Genomic DNA, 20,000 nt, shown 5'->3' on the forward strand with positions numbered 1-20,000 from the left:
CCAGGGCAGCTGGGGCTGTCAGAAAGCAGTATAAATAGAAAACAAGACAAGGACCACTTGCAAAGTGTAGATATGAAAGTGAAAATAGACTCACAGCAGTACTGGTAAAAACAAAACCTCTCAAAGACAGAACAGGATCAGCAGTAGAGAGACTGGAGCTGGGGGAGGTAAAGAGGACACACATCTCGGACCTACCCGAGAAACTCTGACAGTAACACCACTAACTGTGGTTCTAACTGCAACTGTTCTATCGTTGAACTAAGGCTGTTGCCCACTCTGGTGTTGCAACCTGTTAGGAAGTTGATAGAGACAATATGGAAAATCCCTGCACAGGGAAAAAAAAAATAGTTAAGACTTACCATGCATTGTCAGACAACCAGGCATTAATGATTTGTCTTCAGCCTGTATTTTATACTTTCTATTTCAAAAACCAGATCTTGCTCTTTATTTTCCATTCATTGCAACAGAAACAAAAACAATTGCAACAGAAACGGTAGAATCGATAAATCGTAAAAAAGCCCCCAAACCAAACACACACACACACACAAACCAACAACCAAGCACAAAACCAAAACCACAACAAAACCCACAGAAAAAGCCCCCCAAACCTGTGGAATTCATCCATATTTTTAATGGGGGTTTTTCCCCTCTTCAGCACAAAAAAAATATTCACACCAAGATTAACTTATTGACTCTAATAAAAAGAGGAAAATTCCACATTGTTGGGAAGACTGAAATATCTTCCCACATCCAGAGTTAACACAATTGCACAGAAGCAGCTTCCCAGTTTACTTCACTGTGATGCTCTCCTGAGAGCCAAGTTTAGCTTACAGTTTCACACACGACCACATCTTTTTCCTTCTCTACCCACATATTTGCTTTGCTTGTCGAGTAACACTGTTTATGAATTTCTACCCAATAGGTCTTTTCAGAAGCACAAATGAGACCAACAAATGCTTTCAGCATCTAAAGCAAAGCTGTAATCAGAAATGAGAGTGCTTCACAGACCAACTGCTCAGAAAGTTGCCCCCACTGAGCACAAGGCTTATGGTCACTCTTGAGACGAAGTCACTTGGTTAACACTCCTACTGGTTTCCAGAGAAACTGCTCTGCTAATTCATGTTTAAAGCGTAAAGTTCCCCAATCAGGCCAGGAAAGACTTCCTGAATTTACTATTTGAACATACCTGCCTATATGGAAACAACACCACTTGCTCTCTTCACTGTTAGGGGACTGCTTCAACAAGTGAACCTGTTTGCTCCTCTCACAAATGATGTAAAGAATTACATGTTAGGATAGATAGTTTTAGGTTAACTTGAGTAGAATGGCATTCCCCACAATTTAGTAATGAGGGCTTCTTATACTTGTCTAAGAACAATAGAAGCAGCTGTACTACTACAGATGAACATGCAGAAGGATTGTTTTCAACAACACTTTATTGAAGCACTGCAAAACGATCACAATGATAGATGTTGCCTTTAACAGAATAAAGCCTGTAATGTCATAATTTAAAGGCACTAATCCTGGCACAAAGGTCTACTTACCCACCTTCCAATGTGACAGAAATAAACACACCCAGTATTTTACTTTTCCTTTAAAACAGTATGTGCATACCCCCTCTGAGTGCCATTCTGTGTTTGTCATTTAAGTGACGTGTAAAAGAAAACCCCAATGTTTCACCAAGGCATACTTTGACATTCAACATCTGTAGTCCTAAAGCAATGGACTACTCCTTAAGGGTTTACAGTCTAGTGAGACAAGTCATTCTACACTCACATTTTGGGAATAAAAGTCCTGAAGCACATACCACTCTCAGGCACACATTACTTCTCCTTTAGCAAAATTCACTGCTTTGCTGCTTGTGTCATTGGCAATGCACTGCTCTCAGCAAGACAAGTTTAAGTAACCTGATTTACACCCCCTGTTTAGAATTCGAACTGCTCTCTCAAGTCAGGGTCAGTGCAAGAGCAAGCCAGCAGGGAGCAGAGCTGGGGCATGCTACTGGGAGGAAGCACATCTCTTTCACATCCAGTAAACACACAACAAGCAAATCATGACATGCCACTGCACAGCCACAGTAACTATAAAATTAAACCTTAGAAAAGTTAAAAGCTTGATAATGCGGCTAAGCCATATTTCAAGTTATTATCGATCCCTGCACAACATCCCTATATTAATTTAATCAGAGACTGTTTAAGGCATTTTCTTTGGCCTCCTTTCTTCTACCAGAAAGTAAAGATTATGGAGCTTTACATGTCAGTATCCAGAAAGGGCTGTCTTTCCAACCTGTTTCCATAAAGATGCAAAGAGAAAACACAAATCAGTAAGAAACTAAATTATTAGTTCCACAGATCACAGAACAGCTCCACATTTGTGCATCTTTCATGTTGCCAAGTTGTAGGACAGAACTGCTCCGTGCAACTGCTAAGACACTCTGCTATAGTCAAGGTGATTACGAGAATTACACTGCACTGTAATTGCACTTAAAGAAACCACCATCCACACTAACGCTGGAGTTTTTCCACAAGGAAAACTCTCCCACAGCCTAGTGCTGCAGATGCATGCACAAACATCTCTTCCCAGTCTGAAGACTTGCTGCTCTATGATCAGTAAGAGCCATCACTTGTACTGATCAAAACCAACACCAACTATTTAGAGTTGACAGCTATTTTAAATCGAGACACCACACAATAGCAACACATCACAAAATCGAACATATGACTGATGTCCAACTCCCATGCATATTCATGACCAAGACTTCTCTCTGGCCCATATATGCCTTTTCACAAGACTTGCTTTTCTTAATATGCTAACAGTCAAGGCCTACTGCAGACATATCAGAAATGAGTTTCAGGACAATGGCTATTAAGTATAATAATTTATATTAGTAAAATGCATACACAAAAGCAACTTTTGTTGAGAATGGGAAATTACATCAGTCTTTGTTTGCTGTCTAGGCTCACTACAGAGCCTGAGACAAGTAATCATCATGAGAGATTAGACTGGCCCAACAATTTCCAGAAGCAGAACACAACTATAGCATCCAAGGTCAGCAGACAACACTGCTAAATATCTGCCTTAGGCTCCACACCTTCATTAGAACAGAAAAGATTTAACCTCAGACTTAACTGTGCCAGAGGAGTAAGCACTTTTTTAAGTCCAAGGCTGAATGGTGGTGAGAACAGCCTCACTCCTCTGGAAGGACTTAATACACTTTTCTGTTTCAAAATTAACTGTAGTTCTCTGCACTGGATTCAAGTAGTCACTTGAAGGTCTATACTTAAGCCACCTGAGTAACTAAGGGCATCTGGAAGAGCAGTACAGGAGCAGCTCTGAAAACCTAGTCACTTTGTGAAGTAATACAAATGTACTTTCTAGAGTACATGCATCACAGATGGCCATTGTAGCTCTCCCTGCTATTTACATTTAGTAGAAACTATTCCTGAAATACCATGTCAAGCAAAGAGCTGTTAACCAAATTAATACCCCAGCTGCTTTAAGTGATTAGTACTTGTATCAGACCAACCAGGGTGACAAATCTTGCAGCAGTAATACTGATTGTGTCTAGAGGTATTTTGCTTTGAATTTTCACTCCAGGTAGCTTGCTTTACATGCAGGAAACTTCCATCAACTGAAGAAATACACACATGATCTTTTACTCAACAGTTCATTAGTCCTTCCCACCAGACAACCTACATGTGATGGATGCTAACTGAACGCTACTCAAGCCTAAAACCTAACCTGTTACAGTTCAGTAAGTGTGAAAGCTTACATGGAGGGAAGCCCTGAATAGAAGACATCCAGTTTGTTACCATAACTTGGAAGATGTTGACATACGGTCCTATAACTTAATCAGTGACCTACGAGAAATTGGTGCAACAAAGCATTTGGAAAGAACCATCACTGTAACTTCAGATTAAAGTCACAAAAGAGATTTTGTTCAAGACCTTAGTCAATGAGAAACCTCACTTCCCAGTGGGATAAGAATCTTTATGCATTAAGTGGCAGTGAATGATCAGGAACTGCTAGATCTGACATTTGTGCTAGAAAAGCAAAGGTTTTACTCTACATTTGACAACAAGAAACAAGCTTGTAGACACATGCTTTTTTTTTCTTGAAAACAAAGCTCCAGAAGGCTGCCCCTACTTAAGACCCTTCAGCTGACCAGTGCTTTTCATACGCTGAAGTCTGCTGAGATTGACTAGCTAAGCTTGCTCATGTAAGCTGAGAAAGCCCCAGGCCTGACAGGTAGTTTTATGAATATTACACTTGAACAGTTGAACCACAGAACATAAAGAAACTCGGGTATTTATGAAGCCTTCTTCCCCCACTCTAATCTTGTGGGAGAGGAGACAGACATCCCATAACATATTTCCATGAGTTAAGCCACATCAACTCAAGTCAGTCAGTTAAGTGTCAATACAACCCTCAAAACATAAGTTTATTGAATAAAGCTGAAGAGCAGTAAACCAACATATGCATCCACCTAAATAAAAAAATTCACGTATTTACAAAGTTCAGTAATTGTATAAGTTGTTCACATGCAGAGAGTAATGCACAGGTTAACAATTGGTAGTGTTTGGATGCCATAAACGCTGAAAGCAGTGAAGTATATAAACACCAAACACATTGAGTTTAGCTATAGGCCAGTTAACTAAACAGTGACCTGGTCCCCCACAAAGATTCACACATTCTAGTTTAATTTCCTTATTTTAGGCACAAGCAAGTTTGCTAAATAGAAGTTACCTGTAGCAGTTCCTGGTGAACTAGGGACTACAGTAGCAAGTTAATATACCCTCTTCTCTACAGCACCAGAGTTTGAATTAATTGAAATCATGCTTCAGAGAACTGAAAGGGGACAAAAAGTTAAAACGCAAACTCAGACTGAAGGCAGGCAGCATGTAGTGTCTGTGCAACAGTGCGGTAGTTGGTACAGAACAGTAAGGCCATGGCAGTCTAAATTAAAACTGGCTTGTCATAACTGATATGGACTAAACTGTTTCCAACCAAAGACTCCAACATAATGCAAACCACATTTAGGTGAAGAATCACACACAGTGTGAGGCAACACAAGCAGGTGTACCATGTATTTGCATACACTAGTAAGCTACACTGACATTACTGTATGAACAAACCAGTCTTAACAAGTCCGTCCCTTTAAATATACTGAAGTCATTGAGAAAATAAAGCTACAAAAACATTACAATCTTTAGTTTATGCACACTTCCCTATACTGTAGGAGCTACTCAAGAAACAGGATCAATTCATTGGCTCTCTTGTGCTTTGACACAGTAGAACATTTCATCTTGCTACTTACAGACTTTGCACGTGGTTACATCAAGAAAGCAGGCAGGTCTAGAGTTGTCACAATAGCCTAGATATTCCATAGCACCAGGTGAAACTGTGCCCAGCCATTTCATGAGCAGGAGAGACACTAGACAATTACATAGATATTGTGCTAAAGGTCAACAACTGACTCTATACAGAAACATCAGTAATTTAAGTGTCATGCAGCTGCTCAGAATGTATGTTCTGGTTTCAGAGAGAGACCACCAGTATCTGCAGATAGAAAAATGTATTTGAACAAAGTCTGATGTTCCTAGCAGTTTGTTTTCATGCTGGAATACTCCATTTTTTTTGAAAGTTTGAGAGAACAGTCCATTCCCATTCCCCACATAAATGTTAAACAGAAGCAACAAAATGATTTTAAACAGTTTGACTCTTTCCTAATGCATCATGAGAGTTTTCCTTTTCAAGTGACAGGGTAAGATCTCAGCTGTAGATTAGTGATGCTGATCTATTATGCCTTGTGCTCCCCTCTGCAAACAGCTTCCATTTCTCTGCTTACATACACACATCACATGCATCTGTGAGATTAATCAGTATCCCACAACTCACGCTTAAATGTTTTCTAACTACTGTATGTGGCATCTTACAGAATCTTAATGCTGTCAAGCATCAGCATCTTCAAGCCACGAAACACTAGAAATAAAACACCTGCTGAAAATCATATAAAAACCTGGCCCTGAAAAACCAGAACAGAGTGTACCATCATAGTTAACATGGTAGAGAGATTAGGTTTTCTTAAAAAGCCCCCCCACCCCAACCCTCCCACCACAGATGGTGTAAAATAAATATTTGTGCTGACTTTATCATGACAACTCTAGTTGTTTTGTGACAGAATAGGAATACAAGTCTTCAGCAGTGCACATGAGAAATGAACCGTGAAAAGGCAGATTCTTGATACAGGATTTTGGGGTAGTATCTCATTATGGAGGGAAGTGGACAATTGAGATTATGGCCAACTGGTACTGGAGATTCCAGGAAGACTTCAGCTTCGTCTTGACTTTGAATGCTGAATAAGCCACTGAAGCGTGATATCTGAAGAGAGAACAGAAGGTCCATATTCAAGTGTCTATCTGTATAACTGGCATCGCTTTGGTATGCCAGTGTCCTCAGACATGACAAGAATATCCAAGTCCTTTTCTAGAGGATGATCCAAGACAGATCAACAGAATCATTTTTTGGAATGCTTTCTGTCAGTGCTTTGGTCCTACAGCTGCCCAGCATCCCTTAAGGAGCATTTAAAGGAACTGCCCCAGACAATCTTGTTCCTCAGTCAACTACACCTCTAGAAAAAAAAGAGATCTTTTAACCTGACACTTTGGTATGACTCACATAATTAGTTTGAGATCAACATTATCTAGTCAGTCTGTGTCTCCTTGCCTAACAAAGTTAGTTTAGCCCTACAGTATAAATCTTCAAGCTCCTCCATGCTTGAAAGACAGTCTCTTAAGGGAGTGAAATGCACTAACATCACACCAGCCCAATGCTTCTAGCAGCACCTTCCCTATAGCATCAGTGATGCTCAGCTGTGCTGTGAGGCTTGTGTGAGAGATACGAGAGAAAGGAGTATCTGCTGCTCCTGTCCACCACATTTTCGTCTTTAACTGATAGTAAGGTTTGTGGCTAAGAGGTCAGAAGAGTTCCAGAGGCAGATTTTTCTGGAAAGAAGTTGAGTCCTTAACATAAAGCAGTCCTGGTACCCTTTGTAGCTTGTTCCTGTGACCACCAGCCCGAAGTCTCCCTCATCAGTAAACTTGTGTTAGCCTTCCAGTGAACCAGTGTCAATCTCATGGCAGCCACAAGAAGGCAACACTTGCCATCCTTTTCCTGATAAGTACTGTGCTTTTATTCAGTTGAGATTACTTGGTTTCATTACAATACTTATGTCAAGTACTTGGTATTACACAGTACCATGGTTTCTGCCTTTGAACTTTGGGAATTCTAAAGCAATTGATGTCAGCACCAGAAAAAATTACTGTCTGGCTGCATGGAGGAGTGACTAGCATAGGCCACAACAGGAGCTGCTTTGATAAGACAGCAAGGGAAGATGATAATTTCAAGGTAATGACTGAGGAAAATCCTGCTTCAAGTACTTGCTAGCCTCATGGAGTGTGGCAGAGTTGAGAACACCCAACAGAAGTATAAAATCATTTAGGCCAAACTAATAGTGAGACTAGTCAGGTATTTGCTGCAAACTAAAGGCGAGCAGCAAATTTCACTTTAATACCAGTCAAGTTTCCTCACTGCCATCAGGAGTTATACAAAATTTAACCAGTGCACTGACACATTATTCCTTCATTTGTTACCAGTTTACTGAAGCCAGGAAACTTAAGAAGTTACAGTCCCCCAGATCCATCCCCTGACAGCTCTTCGTAATGTTTAACATTTTAGGTTAATAGTTACCTATATTATCTTTCTCTTTGCAAGAAATTGAGTAGCAGCAGATTTCTCTGTCTTGAATAGCAGCAAGATTCCTACAAGGGAGAGAACATTTCAACATACACTTATAACAAAGACTCTTACACTGACAATCTAACCTGTTCATCTTCAAATAACTTGGTTTTGTACAATGTTCCAGCTAGCTCCTGTTGCTGGGTTTTCTACTTACAAATACAAGCTTACTCATGTAACAACCTTATGTACACAAATTCATTTAAAGTACCCTTTCTTTGGAAGGGTTAGACTTACATCTTTTCAATTAGCTGTTTCTCATCCAAAGCATTAGGAAGGTCTCTCTTATTTCCAAGTACTAGAACCTGTAATCCAGAGTAGAAGGAAACAGTTGCACAGCTTTGCTTTTTAAAAACAATAACAACAGAAAACCCCACACCAAACCACACAGCAAACTTCAGGGAGTCTGATAAGTACTCTGCACTAAGCCAGTAAACTGAACAGAATGAGAAAATCACTATTAAGCCAGATGAAGGAAGACTGACACAGGGAAAGTGGGGGTACAAATAAACTGTTACATGCAAAAAGCAAGCATGAGAACACATCAACTTATAAAACCGAGAACAATCCCAGTAGACTTTACCTGGGATTCCCTAAGCTTACTCTGTACTTCTGTACTACACTTTGGTTAACCTCAACTATACCATACTCTAGAGAGCACAAACTCATGCTGTGGAATATTCTACTATTGGAACTCTTTTTTTTTTTTTTTTTAATTTTCTTTTTATTTTTTTGTTGCTGTTGGCACTGAGCAAGAGTAAGATCATTGAAGGACTGACTGAGGTCAACAATTTGACTTGAGACACAACGGGCACGTAATGTTCATGCTTATACTAACCAATAGGGTTAGGTCCTTCTTACACTTAACAGTTCAAGCCAAACTTCAGAGTTGCTAAAGTTATATGCATTCTGCAAGCAAGTTTAATACTGTGTAAGGCAACATTACTTACAGGGATTCCTTGTAACTGTGGCTTATCTAGAAGATTGTGCAGCTCATTTCGAGAGGCTTCTATTTTTTCACGATCTGCAGCATCTACCATGTAGCTTTAAAGAGAATTTAAGGTTAGGTCAGTAAGACTGAACTACTGCAGAACAGCAGTCTTTCCTTTACACTGTTCTAAGCACATTCAACAAGGCTTTAAACAAAGCTAGATCTTCTGAGCAAAGAATTTGGTTCTTTTAAAAAAATTCTCCAAGCTCAGAGTAGATGGAAGATTCTTTCAGTTAGCACTGCCATCCAATTCAGACAGGAAGCAGTTAGTACTCCAGATCACACACTGGTAAGAAAATAACCTATCTTGAGCCCTGAACTTAAGTGTAAAAGAGGTCAATATGGCTGCAGTACAGTTGCAAAATTAAAACAAGTACTACCAAGTCAGGCATGCACTGTTAGAAAGGGTACACACAGAAGAGGAGCAAATCTGAAGCTAAGTACTAGCTGAAAGAAGATGACACTTACACAATAGCATTAACTCCTCTGCAATATCGCTCCCACATGCTTCGGAATCGTGGCTGCCCTCCTATATCCCAAATCTTAAGGCAAGGGGAAAAAGACAATTTAGCCATGCACTATGTCTAAACATGTCCCGCAAAGAATAAGACAAGAAATCAAAACAGTTTTTCCTGTTCTCCTTAGGCCAGCTGCACAACCTATCACATATCAGAGCAGAAATAATCCCTAGTACAGCTGCTCAAAGCTTGCAGGCCCAACAGCATAAGTTGCAAATTAGAGCATCTTATACCAGGTGCAAGAACACACTTGTGTACCAAGTTTACACACTGTGCTATACAAGAAAATAAGATAAGATGTACTGACTTAAAATTGCTTTTTGATAAGCCTACCCTTAAGCAACACTGATGAGCAGAAGTGGAGAATCTTTGAAAATTAACTCAGATTAGAGCCAGACAGCTTTAACACAACATTGTTTTAACTAGTCTGTGTGTCTGGAAATCACACACAGATTCTCATTTAAGAAACCCCATAAACAAACATATGCATATCCTTAAGCTATCAGACAGATTTAGCTGAGCCTCTTCAGTTTTCTGTATTTGTCCCAATGGTGGAAGCAAAACAGAGCAAACATACATATTTTAAACTAGAAGCTGAAAACCACCTTGCACGGGTTTAAAAAGAGACAGACAACAATAGCAACATACCTTTATTGTAACATTACCCTTTGTAACTTTCCTCATGTTGAAGCCCACAGTAGGGATCATATCTTCACTGAATTGACCTGACTGAAAAAAAGAGAGGTGAATTTAGTGCTTACCTGATGCAGCTAGTTTACATAATAAAATATAATCTTTTAGTCTTTCAACTGAAGGCTTTATAGACAAGAAGTTGCAGATATTATATTCATGTGTATTGAAGCTTGTGTTAAATCTGTAGAGTCATTTCTTACAAGCACTGAAACATTTTTTTTCCAAGCCTTGAGGCAGTCAGGGCAGCAAAGTTACCTGTGGAAAAATGCTTTGCACAACTTAACAGATGGACAAGCAGGGCAAGTATAGGAAAACAGCCATTCACCTACTTCTGCTGGAGCCAAGTTTTGTACATCAGGATCTCCTAGTTACCTGGAAGCTAGACTTTCCTCTGATGCAAGCTACTCTATGGACGACAGTTAGAGTAATAAATCACTCCTATGGAGTAAGTCTCCAACCCACAGGTATGGGTTAACTCCCTGAGGAGTGTTAAAGGCTGGAAAGTGGAAGGACCTGACAGGTCTGCTTCCTGCTAGGCTACAGTGTCCAACCTGTTCCACAGTGAAAGAGGCAATTGGAATGCAACTGGAGAATATTTCAGTCCATTTCCACCAGAAGTTCAGCATCACTTTAAACTCTGACATAAGTGCCACAAAACAGTGCTGTATTAGAGAGGTTCTCTGGTGGCAGATGTTTTACTGTCTTACACTTTTATCTGTAACAGCTTGAAAGCCAAGTTCACAGCTATCTCCTGCAGCTAACCCAGGAGCCACAACAAGCATTATCAACAGCAGTACAGATTTCTCCCATGCTCCCTTAGCTTTTTGGCAGAAGGTGAATCTTGGCCACAGCGGTCATTATGTATCACACTACATCCATTATGTGTAATACAACCAGACAGTCAACCAGATTTGGAAAAAAGATCGACTCAAATGCATTCAGTTGTTTAATTAGGATCTGGTATCATAGCAGCAGAAAATCTGCTTCTCTTCCTTAATGTCGCACAGAGAAGCTAGCCCAAGTTAAAAGCCCTTTAGGATCTCTGAAGCAGATGTCACCTCACCCTGCCGTTAGGGCCCAACTGCTCACAAGCTGGAAGCAGTAACTAAGTCTGACGGGACATGCCAGGAAGGCCAACAGCATACAGGGCTCGTATTAGGAATAGTGTGGCAGGAGGAATAGGGCAGTGATCAGACTCTGTGCTTGGCACTGGTGAGGCCACACCAGTGTGCCAGTTTTGGGCCCCTCACTACAAGAATGAGGTGCTGGAGCTGGTCCAGAGAAGGGCAACAGAGCTGGTGAAGGGTCTGGAGCACAAGTGTGAAGAGGAACACCTGAGGAAAGTGGGATTGTTCAGCCTGGTGAAATAGAGGCTCAAAGGAGACCTTAACACTCTCAACTACCTGAAAAGAGGATGGAGCAAGGGGGAGGATCAGCCTCTTCTCCCAAGTAATAAGTTATAGGACAAGAGGAAATGGCCTCAACTGGTGACAGCAGAGGTTTAGATTGGATATTAGGAAAAATGTCTTCACTGAAAGGGTTGTCAAGCATTGGAACAGGCTGCCCAGCAAGCATGGTGGAGTCACCATCCCTGGAGGTATTTAAAGATGCGTAGATGTGGCATTTAGGGACATGGTTTACTGGTGGACTTGGCAGTGCTGGGTTAAGAGTTGGGCTCGGTGATCTTAAAGGCCTTTTCCAACCTAAACAATTCTATGCTTTGAGTAGATGCTGTTCAGAGTCTTCAGCCAGAAGATGATCAGTTCCTAATACCAATGCTTTGTCATTCACCTCTATGCCTAAAAGCCTGCATTGTCTTCAGCTTGTTCCCACTACCTCACCTCCAACCCCCACCATGATCTTCCCCTAGCATACCAGAGCTGCAAGCTTCACATAGTACAGACTCCAGTGTAAGTCTGATAAATATTAGAAATCATCTGAAAACATATAGATGATAACGGTCTCATTTGGGCTTATTGGGCCAAGCCCTTCAGTTAAATGGCATGTTGATCTTGCCACTGACCTCCAAACCAGAAATACATCCAGAGCCTAGACTTGAAAAGACAGCAGTCCCCTGAACAGGTGGTGATTTTTCACATTTAATATCTGCTTTCCAGATGCATGACTATACAGACTAATTGTGTTTAAAAGAAGCAAAAAAAAAAACCCTAAGTCCTTGAATCCAAGGAATGCAACAGTAAAAAGCAATGATCTGAAAAATGGACAGCTTAAACACCATTAGGCAGGTATTTTGCATTCTCATTTGCAAGCTGTTTCAGCTCTTTAAGCTACATGTATCAATCTCATGCAGAAGATTTCAGAAACTACTCTAACCTTTCTGATAACTTGGCAAGGTAGTTGCACAACCTGCATGCTGGTTCAGGAGCTTCCTGTTCCTGCCTTGAAAGCCCAGTGTGCAAGTTGCCCATCTCAGCCAGTTGGATTATGCATAGCTCAGCAGCAGGTGATTAACCCTGCTTTCCACATCTGATGCAGTTTAGTTCAGCTCATAAAGCATGCACTGCCAATCTTGCCTTTGAGGGGTCAGCTTGCAATAGTTGCTCAAGAACCACTGCATTCCTGCCTCTGCAGTCACACCCTACACCCACATCTTCTAACGAAACATCTCCCAAGCACTCCTTCAACCTCCATCTCTGTGCTACATTATATTACCCACCCCATATGCTGTCAGCTATCCCACTCATACTTCAAGACTCTTCACTCAAGTGCTGTTCCTACCAATAGCTCATGCTCTCTTCGGATACCAATAGCTCTGCCACTCTTTTAGGATAAGGATTCCTTCAGATTGGAGCAGCTCCTCTTTTGCCCCGTGCTTAATGTAATGTTGAAGAAATTTCTGGAAAGCTTCCTTTTGGTGCATCACAGTACCTTCAGAAAAGCTGCTGCACCATATACTACCTTACAAGTACTCTCTACCCACACTACACACCCAGGTAGCATAAGAACTTGTTCTGACTTGCTTAAAAACTGGACTACAGAGTCACACAGTTACAATTTGAGTTCCAGCTTTCTGTATGTCGCTTTGTAGGCAAAACAAACCAGCACTGACATACTTTCTGAGCTGTCAGAAACAGAAGAGAAGCGCAGCACAGCTGCTTTCACTGAGCTGCCTCCAAAACACAAGCACACCCATTCCCACTATAAAAAGTTAAGAGGCTGTGGATTCTGAGGTGAGGTGGGTACTTTACAGCTTCGAGAGGCACACCTGACTGCAAGATTTCAGCATACTGATCAACTCATCTCTTCATTTGAAAGACCTTACTCTGATACCAGTGTGGGTGTTCACACACTGTTCACAGTTTACATGAAGAAACCTTATATTTTAAGCCACCTTATATTTTAAGATAGATCAAAAATGGTAAAAAGATGGTACAGGATTTTGCTAGCAGGCAATGATCTCCTTTGATAGGTTCTGCTATTGTACCCAACCATCTTAGCCCTGAAACAGCTCTCTAAACCCAGAATTTAAAGGGCTTTTGTTTACTACCTCTACAGGGGGAAAAAAGCCAGGAATTCAGCTGCATCTTATTCATATGCAAAAGCTACTTGCTCAGCAGAACAAGAATATGCTTTTATTAGTAAGCAATTCTGTTTGAATCAGACTTCCCTCTGGCCCTCCTAGAGCAGATTACTCAGCCCTATCAGTGTGTGTTCACAATACTAGGGTTTCTCCTTCTAAAACAGGCATCAGCTTTCAAACAAGTTTGATAAGCACAGAAATATTTTCAGTTCCCGATCTCAAAGTGCTTGGCTGTTGTCATACACAGTAGCATTGCTCAAACACTCAAACACTCGTAGCTCAAGCTACTCAAGAGTAGCTGCTTATAAAACCAGCAAGAACATCAATTTCAGCACTTGTGAATATTCCAGTAGGCAGACCCTGCACTTCATCCAGGCCTCTTGGAAGATCAGCCTTGTGTACTGCAAGTGACAATGAATTAAGCCATTAGCTCTGAGGTCACACAGCCTAAAACTGTTCACTGAAGGTCACAAAATAAAGTTAACTCTAGCCCCTGATAAGAAAGAGGGAGACTAAACAGACCAAATTTCAGAGACCACATGCAGAAAAAACCTGCAGGACTAGTTGTTAAGCCTCCTGGTTTAAGACCCTTTTCAATACTCCAAGCTCCCCAAGAACCCAAGCATGTGATTTTAGCACAACATGAACCCATTTACCTGCCTGAGTATTTATGCTGAATAGGGAATTATTCAGAGGAGCAAAACTGCCTCCTGGCTGAACTAGGTCCCTGCATTATATTCCAGCACAGGACCAACACCTACTTGAACAAATCCATTTGCATTCAGCTCACCCTGCATCTAGTCAGAGTACCAGCTCTTGCACGGATTGCAGTGTTCATGCACTGTACTCTCCATCACCAACATTCCAGAAGCGTAAAAAGGATGAGAGTTCAGTCTTAAGCTGCAGCCAGCTTAACCCATAGACTACGGGCAGAAGACTGTCAGCTCCTAGGGAGTTAAGCTTACCAGACTGTCAGCACCAAGCCCTAAGCAGTTTGATCAAGTAATTGAGTGTAATACTGGAATTCCTCCTTCCTCTACCTTCCTTAAAAGCTCATTTCAATACATTAAAGAAGCCATTAAAGGCAGAACTCAAACTACAGCAGTAGAACCAGTGTTCCCTCTTCTTTCCAGCTAAAGCAATAAGCTTTCTCCTGCTGTCAGCAGAAAGCATGCTGCCTACAACCGTCCATCCTCATGGTCCTCAACCACCAATTCACAGCTACCGGATTTTGATTCCACAGCCTGCACAAGGAGATTCTTTATAAGAACAGAAAAAGTCAGGGCAGCCTTCAGCCTGCATCTCATAAAGCTAACATGATTCATTACTGTTACAGGACAAATTTCTTCATACAGAATTTGTTACTACACACCAAGGATTTCTTTATCTTTACTCATAATACTTTTCATCCATCTAGAAGAGATCACAAACAAGCTTAGCTGACAAGGAGACAATAACTTTGGGAGGATGCATCCCAGCCAGGACACTCCCAACTCACCTGAACCAGTATATAACCTTAAGCCCTGCTGCTCATCCCTAAACTTTTCTTTTCACACTAAGAAAATCAATGCATCTTTCGGAAATCTCTTCTTAAAAAAAAGAACCCAAAAAGGCAGGGTAATTTTAGCATTACATAAAGCTACCCCTACACTAAGCCTCCTCTGCAACATTCATAGCCTCAACCAAAAAGCACATCATATATGGACAAATCAATTCTCTAGTTTTTGTAGTCTAGCTGCCTTCTTGAAATACTTCAGTGTTTCAGCTACTTGTGAGCACATTCAGAAGCTTCAGCTCTAGTTTCAAAGCTTCAATCGTTGTGATCAAACAGTCCCTTGAAAAGCTTTACAACAGCACTTCTATAACTGATTGCTGCAGAAATCAAAATAGTGGTATCTGACAAGAAAATGAAGTTTTATTTCCCCAACCCTGACTTCAATGGAATGTTTAAAAGGACATGGCCTGCTTATCATGTACTACCACACAGCAGTTAAATAAGACCTAAAAAGGCACACTTCTATCTATAAGTCAGTCATACAAGATTTACAGACATTTCACGCCTTTCATGAAAGCATCTTTCTCCAGGTGTTACCACTTCAAGCTCTTCCACTGCTTAAAGAGTGCCATAACGGAACTTAAGACCAGGATGGAAAAACTAGATTACAATTTTAATCACCTTTTTTAGGCCAGATGGGATACAGCAAGCAGGACCTCAAAGAAAAAGTATTAACTAGAGTATGAGTCAGCTCATATTACCTTTATTACCTAATGAAGTGAGGCAATCCATTTCAAGAGACTGATTAAGAAACACTTCACTTAAAAAAATATATCAGCCTTCTCGCTTAACCACCATGTGTATGAGGTGACAACATACGTTATTTATGACCTACCTGGGTGTTTCAGAAGGCACTAACACAGCAGCAAAGCTCTTTAGAGCAATCTTTTTCCACACTTCTCTGGTGTGGCTTCTTTAAGTCCAAGTCACTTACAATAGTCATGAGGACAGAAGGAAGTCACAGCTCCCAGCTGGCCAAGGGAATCCTTTCTTAAGGCATTTCTAAAACTGCCTCTCTCCAGAAACCAAGGCCTCATTCAAAGACTTGTCAGATATCCCAAAGTTAAAACCACACCATGCTAATTTAGGCTTTGACATAAATCTTAAAAAGCGATCTTATTTGCCCTATCACTACAAACGGAACAGATTGAGTTTAGCTCTTAAACCTGACAACAGTATTGGAAAAGTCCAACTCCAACCCCTGTTATTTTCCTCTCCTGCCTGCTGAGGATCAGGCTATCAAGCTTCAGTGTTCCAGTGCCAAACTCCTGGATCAAGAACAAATCTACCAGGTTTCAAGCAACACAACAGGAAGCGCTGCTCTTCTATGAAGCACTTTTCTGAAGCTTAACAACTGTCCCTTTATTCACCAGCATGCACTGCCCACAGCCTGGAAGCAGAGTCAGTTTACTTGAGTCACATTTCAGTTGTGTCACGTGGCTGTGGAGCTCATTGCCTCCCATACCTCTCCACAATTGCATGGCTGGGACTCACAGCTTTGATAGCATGTCTGATGGAAACCTGTTAATAGATGCTGTCTGCAAAGATACAAATGACAGAAGATACAGACTCCAGTAACTAATGGGCATTTCAAGTCCTCAGACAAGAAGCTAACAACTCAAGATGTGATACTGGGATAACATGCAGTTTCTACAAACAAGAGCTACAGGCCATCTACACTATGGAAATCAGGACCAGGAAGAAATTATATCCTCCCTTGTGAGCAAGTTTACTCACACACATGGAAAGCTTATGCTTAATATCTAATTAGAGACAGTGACTAATACAGAGCCTCAGCAAAGCAGAAGCTGCATTAGTTGCATTCAGCTGTAACTAGATTTCACTGCTAAGGTCAGTTTTTAAACCTTCTAGTCAAAGTAAGTTTGGTCTGATCAGAAACTAAGTGCATGTTTACACCGAAGGAATAAATATGGTCAACCAGTTACCTACCTAGAAAAAGATTATTCTAGAATGGGACTGTCTGCCTGTCATGTCCTTTCTACTCCAGCAGCAGTTAAGCCTTGGATCAAGCCTCCTGTGTAATTGCTTGAGTTTTTCCTCTCGTTGCATATGCCTGATTTGATTGGCATAAATTACATTAGAGATTTATATTAGATTAAACTCACTGTTGTAAAGAGACTGGTAACAGCCCTCTGTTAGACAGAACACAACCTTATAAGCCATAGCAAGTTCCTGGTATGCAATCCAGCTTTTAGAGCTATTCTACAGGACTAGCATCTTGCTGTGTCATTCCTTTCATTTTGGTTTTAAGCAATCCCAATGCTTGACAGCTACATCCATCCAAACCATTAACTGGCCTGCAGAGAGCAGTTACTCTTTTTCTGCTCTTCTTTCTAAATGCATACTCTGTATTAAAGTCTGTCAAGAAGATAGCTAACAAGAAGTTAGCTCTTCATGCTATGGACAGCACTACTACTTCAAGGACTAATACTGCACTGATAACTGAAGCTTAGGGCTTTTATTAAAAAAAAAAAAAAAAAACAGTAATAAACCCCTGAGCAAGTCCCCTTACTCTCTCTCTTTGAAAAGTCACTAGATTTTTCTAATTAAAAACTTCAGAAAAGCAACTTGCTACTTCCAAACTTAAACCACCTAACTAGGCTGTGTCATTATGCATAACAACTTCCTTATTTCATTCAGTTTTGCAAGAGTGCTTGAATGACACTTACTCAGATAAATGTCTGGGTGTGATCCTAATGTGTGGTTGAAACCTTGCAAGGTTCAACCACTAGCAAAGCAAGCTGGATACAGATGTCAGCTTCACTTAGGTGTATTCTTCCCATTTGAGATGATTTAATGGAATAAACCAAAGTGCAGCTACTACAACAATTTGGTACTACTCCACATACCTGCAGTATAGTTTCACAGATAACTCCCTGAAAGAAATGTGCTGCTGATACTGCACAGACAGAACAGCAAAGTCAAGTGCCATCACCATCTAGGATTCCAGAAGACAAAACACCTGCAGAGTAACCTCAGTGCCCAAAACTCTATGAACACATCAGCTCAGCAGCCACAGATTGAGGTTGTTAAACAATTTCAAAGTTCCATTTTTAGAAATCCAAGCCCAGAGGTAGCAGCAGCTCTTACTGTGCTAAAGAAAAGGCTTCTAGCATTCTTGGTCCAGCAACTTTCACCTAACATAACTAGGCAGTTTCCTTTTGTGAAGGTAGACCCATTTCACAACATTATCATGAAGACCACCAAGTGCTAGAATCCACAGCTACACAAGAGGTTAGTTACATTTTGACAGCTAGTTAAATGTAAGGATGCTGTATAACTGCAAGAGAATGACAGTCCTTTTCCTATCCTGCACCTCATTTAACTGACAAATAAATACATTCATAAGAATAGCAATATTAAGATGACAGCTTCAAAAAAAAAAACCAAACCAAACACCAAAACATCCTGAAACTCTGCTGATTGTAAGGTTGAAGACACCAGCTTCCTTATTCTAAAGGCACTGAACTCAAGACAGTCATGCTCCTGCAAAACTAGAAGGTACCCTGGTTTCCCATTCCAGTCTCCCTAAAAAAGGCTTCCAAATTCCAGCTTGTCCCTTTGAATTGTCTTCCATCACATGCATCTGCAGAACAGGACACTGATGAAGCCAACACAGCATTCAAGCAAGCCATGCTTTGTCTTGTTCAACAATGGAAAAGTTTCATGTAGGAGGATTCCCACACCCTTCCTTCATCTGCTCCAGGCAGATCATCAGATAAGTAGGCCCAAGTTCAGCAGTGTGCTGCTCTTAGGCTTGGAAGCTGTACTTCTTAGCGCACACCTTAAGAGAAAGTAGATTATTTAATACAGGTTTCAGCAAACAGGATAAGCAAAAATCTGAGAGAAGGACCATGAGAGGGAAACAATCATTTACTGATGACCACTGGAAAAAAAGTCAAACGGAGAAAAGCCACTGAAGACACCTTACATTGTCTTCACCTTATGCTAATGCAAGCCTGACCAGACTAATACGCTGACTGAAACACGCCTTCAGAGCACGCGGCAGAGCTCCGACACAGCTATCGGTGTCATCAGGGTCCCATTAGCACACAAAGGTTTACGGAGGCCCCGCGCATGGCTGGCTCAGCCACCGCCTAGGAGCCGACCCCGCGACGGCCGCCATGCCTCCCACCCCGGGCAGCCCCGAGGGAGCGGCTGCACGCCGCAGTCGGGCTCCGCATGCGAGACACTACCGGCCTGGGGGGCGCCGGTAAGCGACAGCGAGGGCCGAGGCGGGACACCAGGCCGCTCCCGGCCCGGCCCGGCTCTACCACGGAGCCAGCCCCTTCCCGAGGGGCATGCACCGGCCGCGGCGTGCCTGGCACCGCACGGCCGCCAGGTCTACCCGCCAGCCCCGCCGCCTCCCGTCCCAGCCCCGGCGCGGCCCGCTCACCGCGATGACGTTGACGAAGGTGGTCTTGCCCGAGTACTGCAGCCCCACCAGAGTGAGCTCCATCTCCTCCTTCCAGAAGAGGGAGCGGAACCAGTCCAGCAGCCGGGAGAGCAACGCCAGCATGGCTGCGGCAGGCGGGAGGGCAGGCCGGGGATACTGGCGGCGGCGGCTGTCGGGCACCGGCGCGCTCCCACACGGCCCAGCTCGCCCCCGCGCCGCGGTCATATGACGCCTCGGCGCGGCTCGCGCGACGCAACCGAGAGAGGCCTCACCGCCGCCAGCCCCTCCGCTGCACCGCCCCCTGCCGGCGGCCGCCCGCGCTCCGCCCGGGGAGGACCGGCTCCGGCGGGAGGGCGGGGCGGAGGCGGGGCCGCGCCATCTTGGGCGGGAGCTGGTCCGGCCCCTCACGGCTGCCGAGGCCGGCGGCTCGGCCTCGCGGTCTGCCGGGAGCCGTTCGCTCCGGGCGGCTGTGCCCTGCTGCGGAGCGT

General features: G+C 42.4%; 1 protein-coding gene across 1 annotated transcript; it reads right to left on the reverse strand.

The window, feature by feature from the left end:
- Positions 1 to 1,418: 1,418 nt before the first annotated feature.
- Positions 1,419 to 19,791, reverse strand: ARL8B (ADP ribosylation factor like GTPase 8B). The gene is made up of 7 exons (XM_065687322.1): positions 19,513 to 19,791; positions 9,955 to 10,035; positions 9,257 to 9,330; positions 8,748 to 8,841; positions 8,035 to 8,102; positions 7,750 to 7,820; positions 1,419 to 6,381 (listed from the first exon to the last, which is right to left on the reverse strand). Exons 1-7 carry the CDS (start codon positions 19,735 to 19,737, stop codon positions 6,332 to 6,334), a joined length of 663 nt encoding a protein of 220 aa, XP_065543394.1. The 5' UTR covers positions 19,738 to 19,791; the 3' UTR covers positions 1,419 to 6,331.
- Between the last annotated feature and the right edge of the window lie 209 nt (positions 19,792 to 20,000).

This window comes from Lathamus discolor, chromosome 7 (genome assembly GCF_037157495.1).
Source record: "Lathamus discolor isolate bLatDis1 chromosome 7, bLatDis1.hap1, whole genome shotgun sequence".
Classification (NCBI taxonomy): domain Eukaryota; kingdom Metazoa; phylum Chordata; class Aves; order Psittaciformes; family Psittacidae; genus Lathamus; species Lathamus discolor.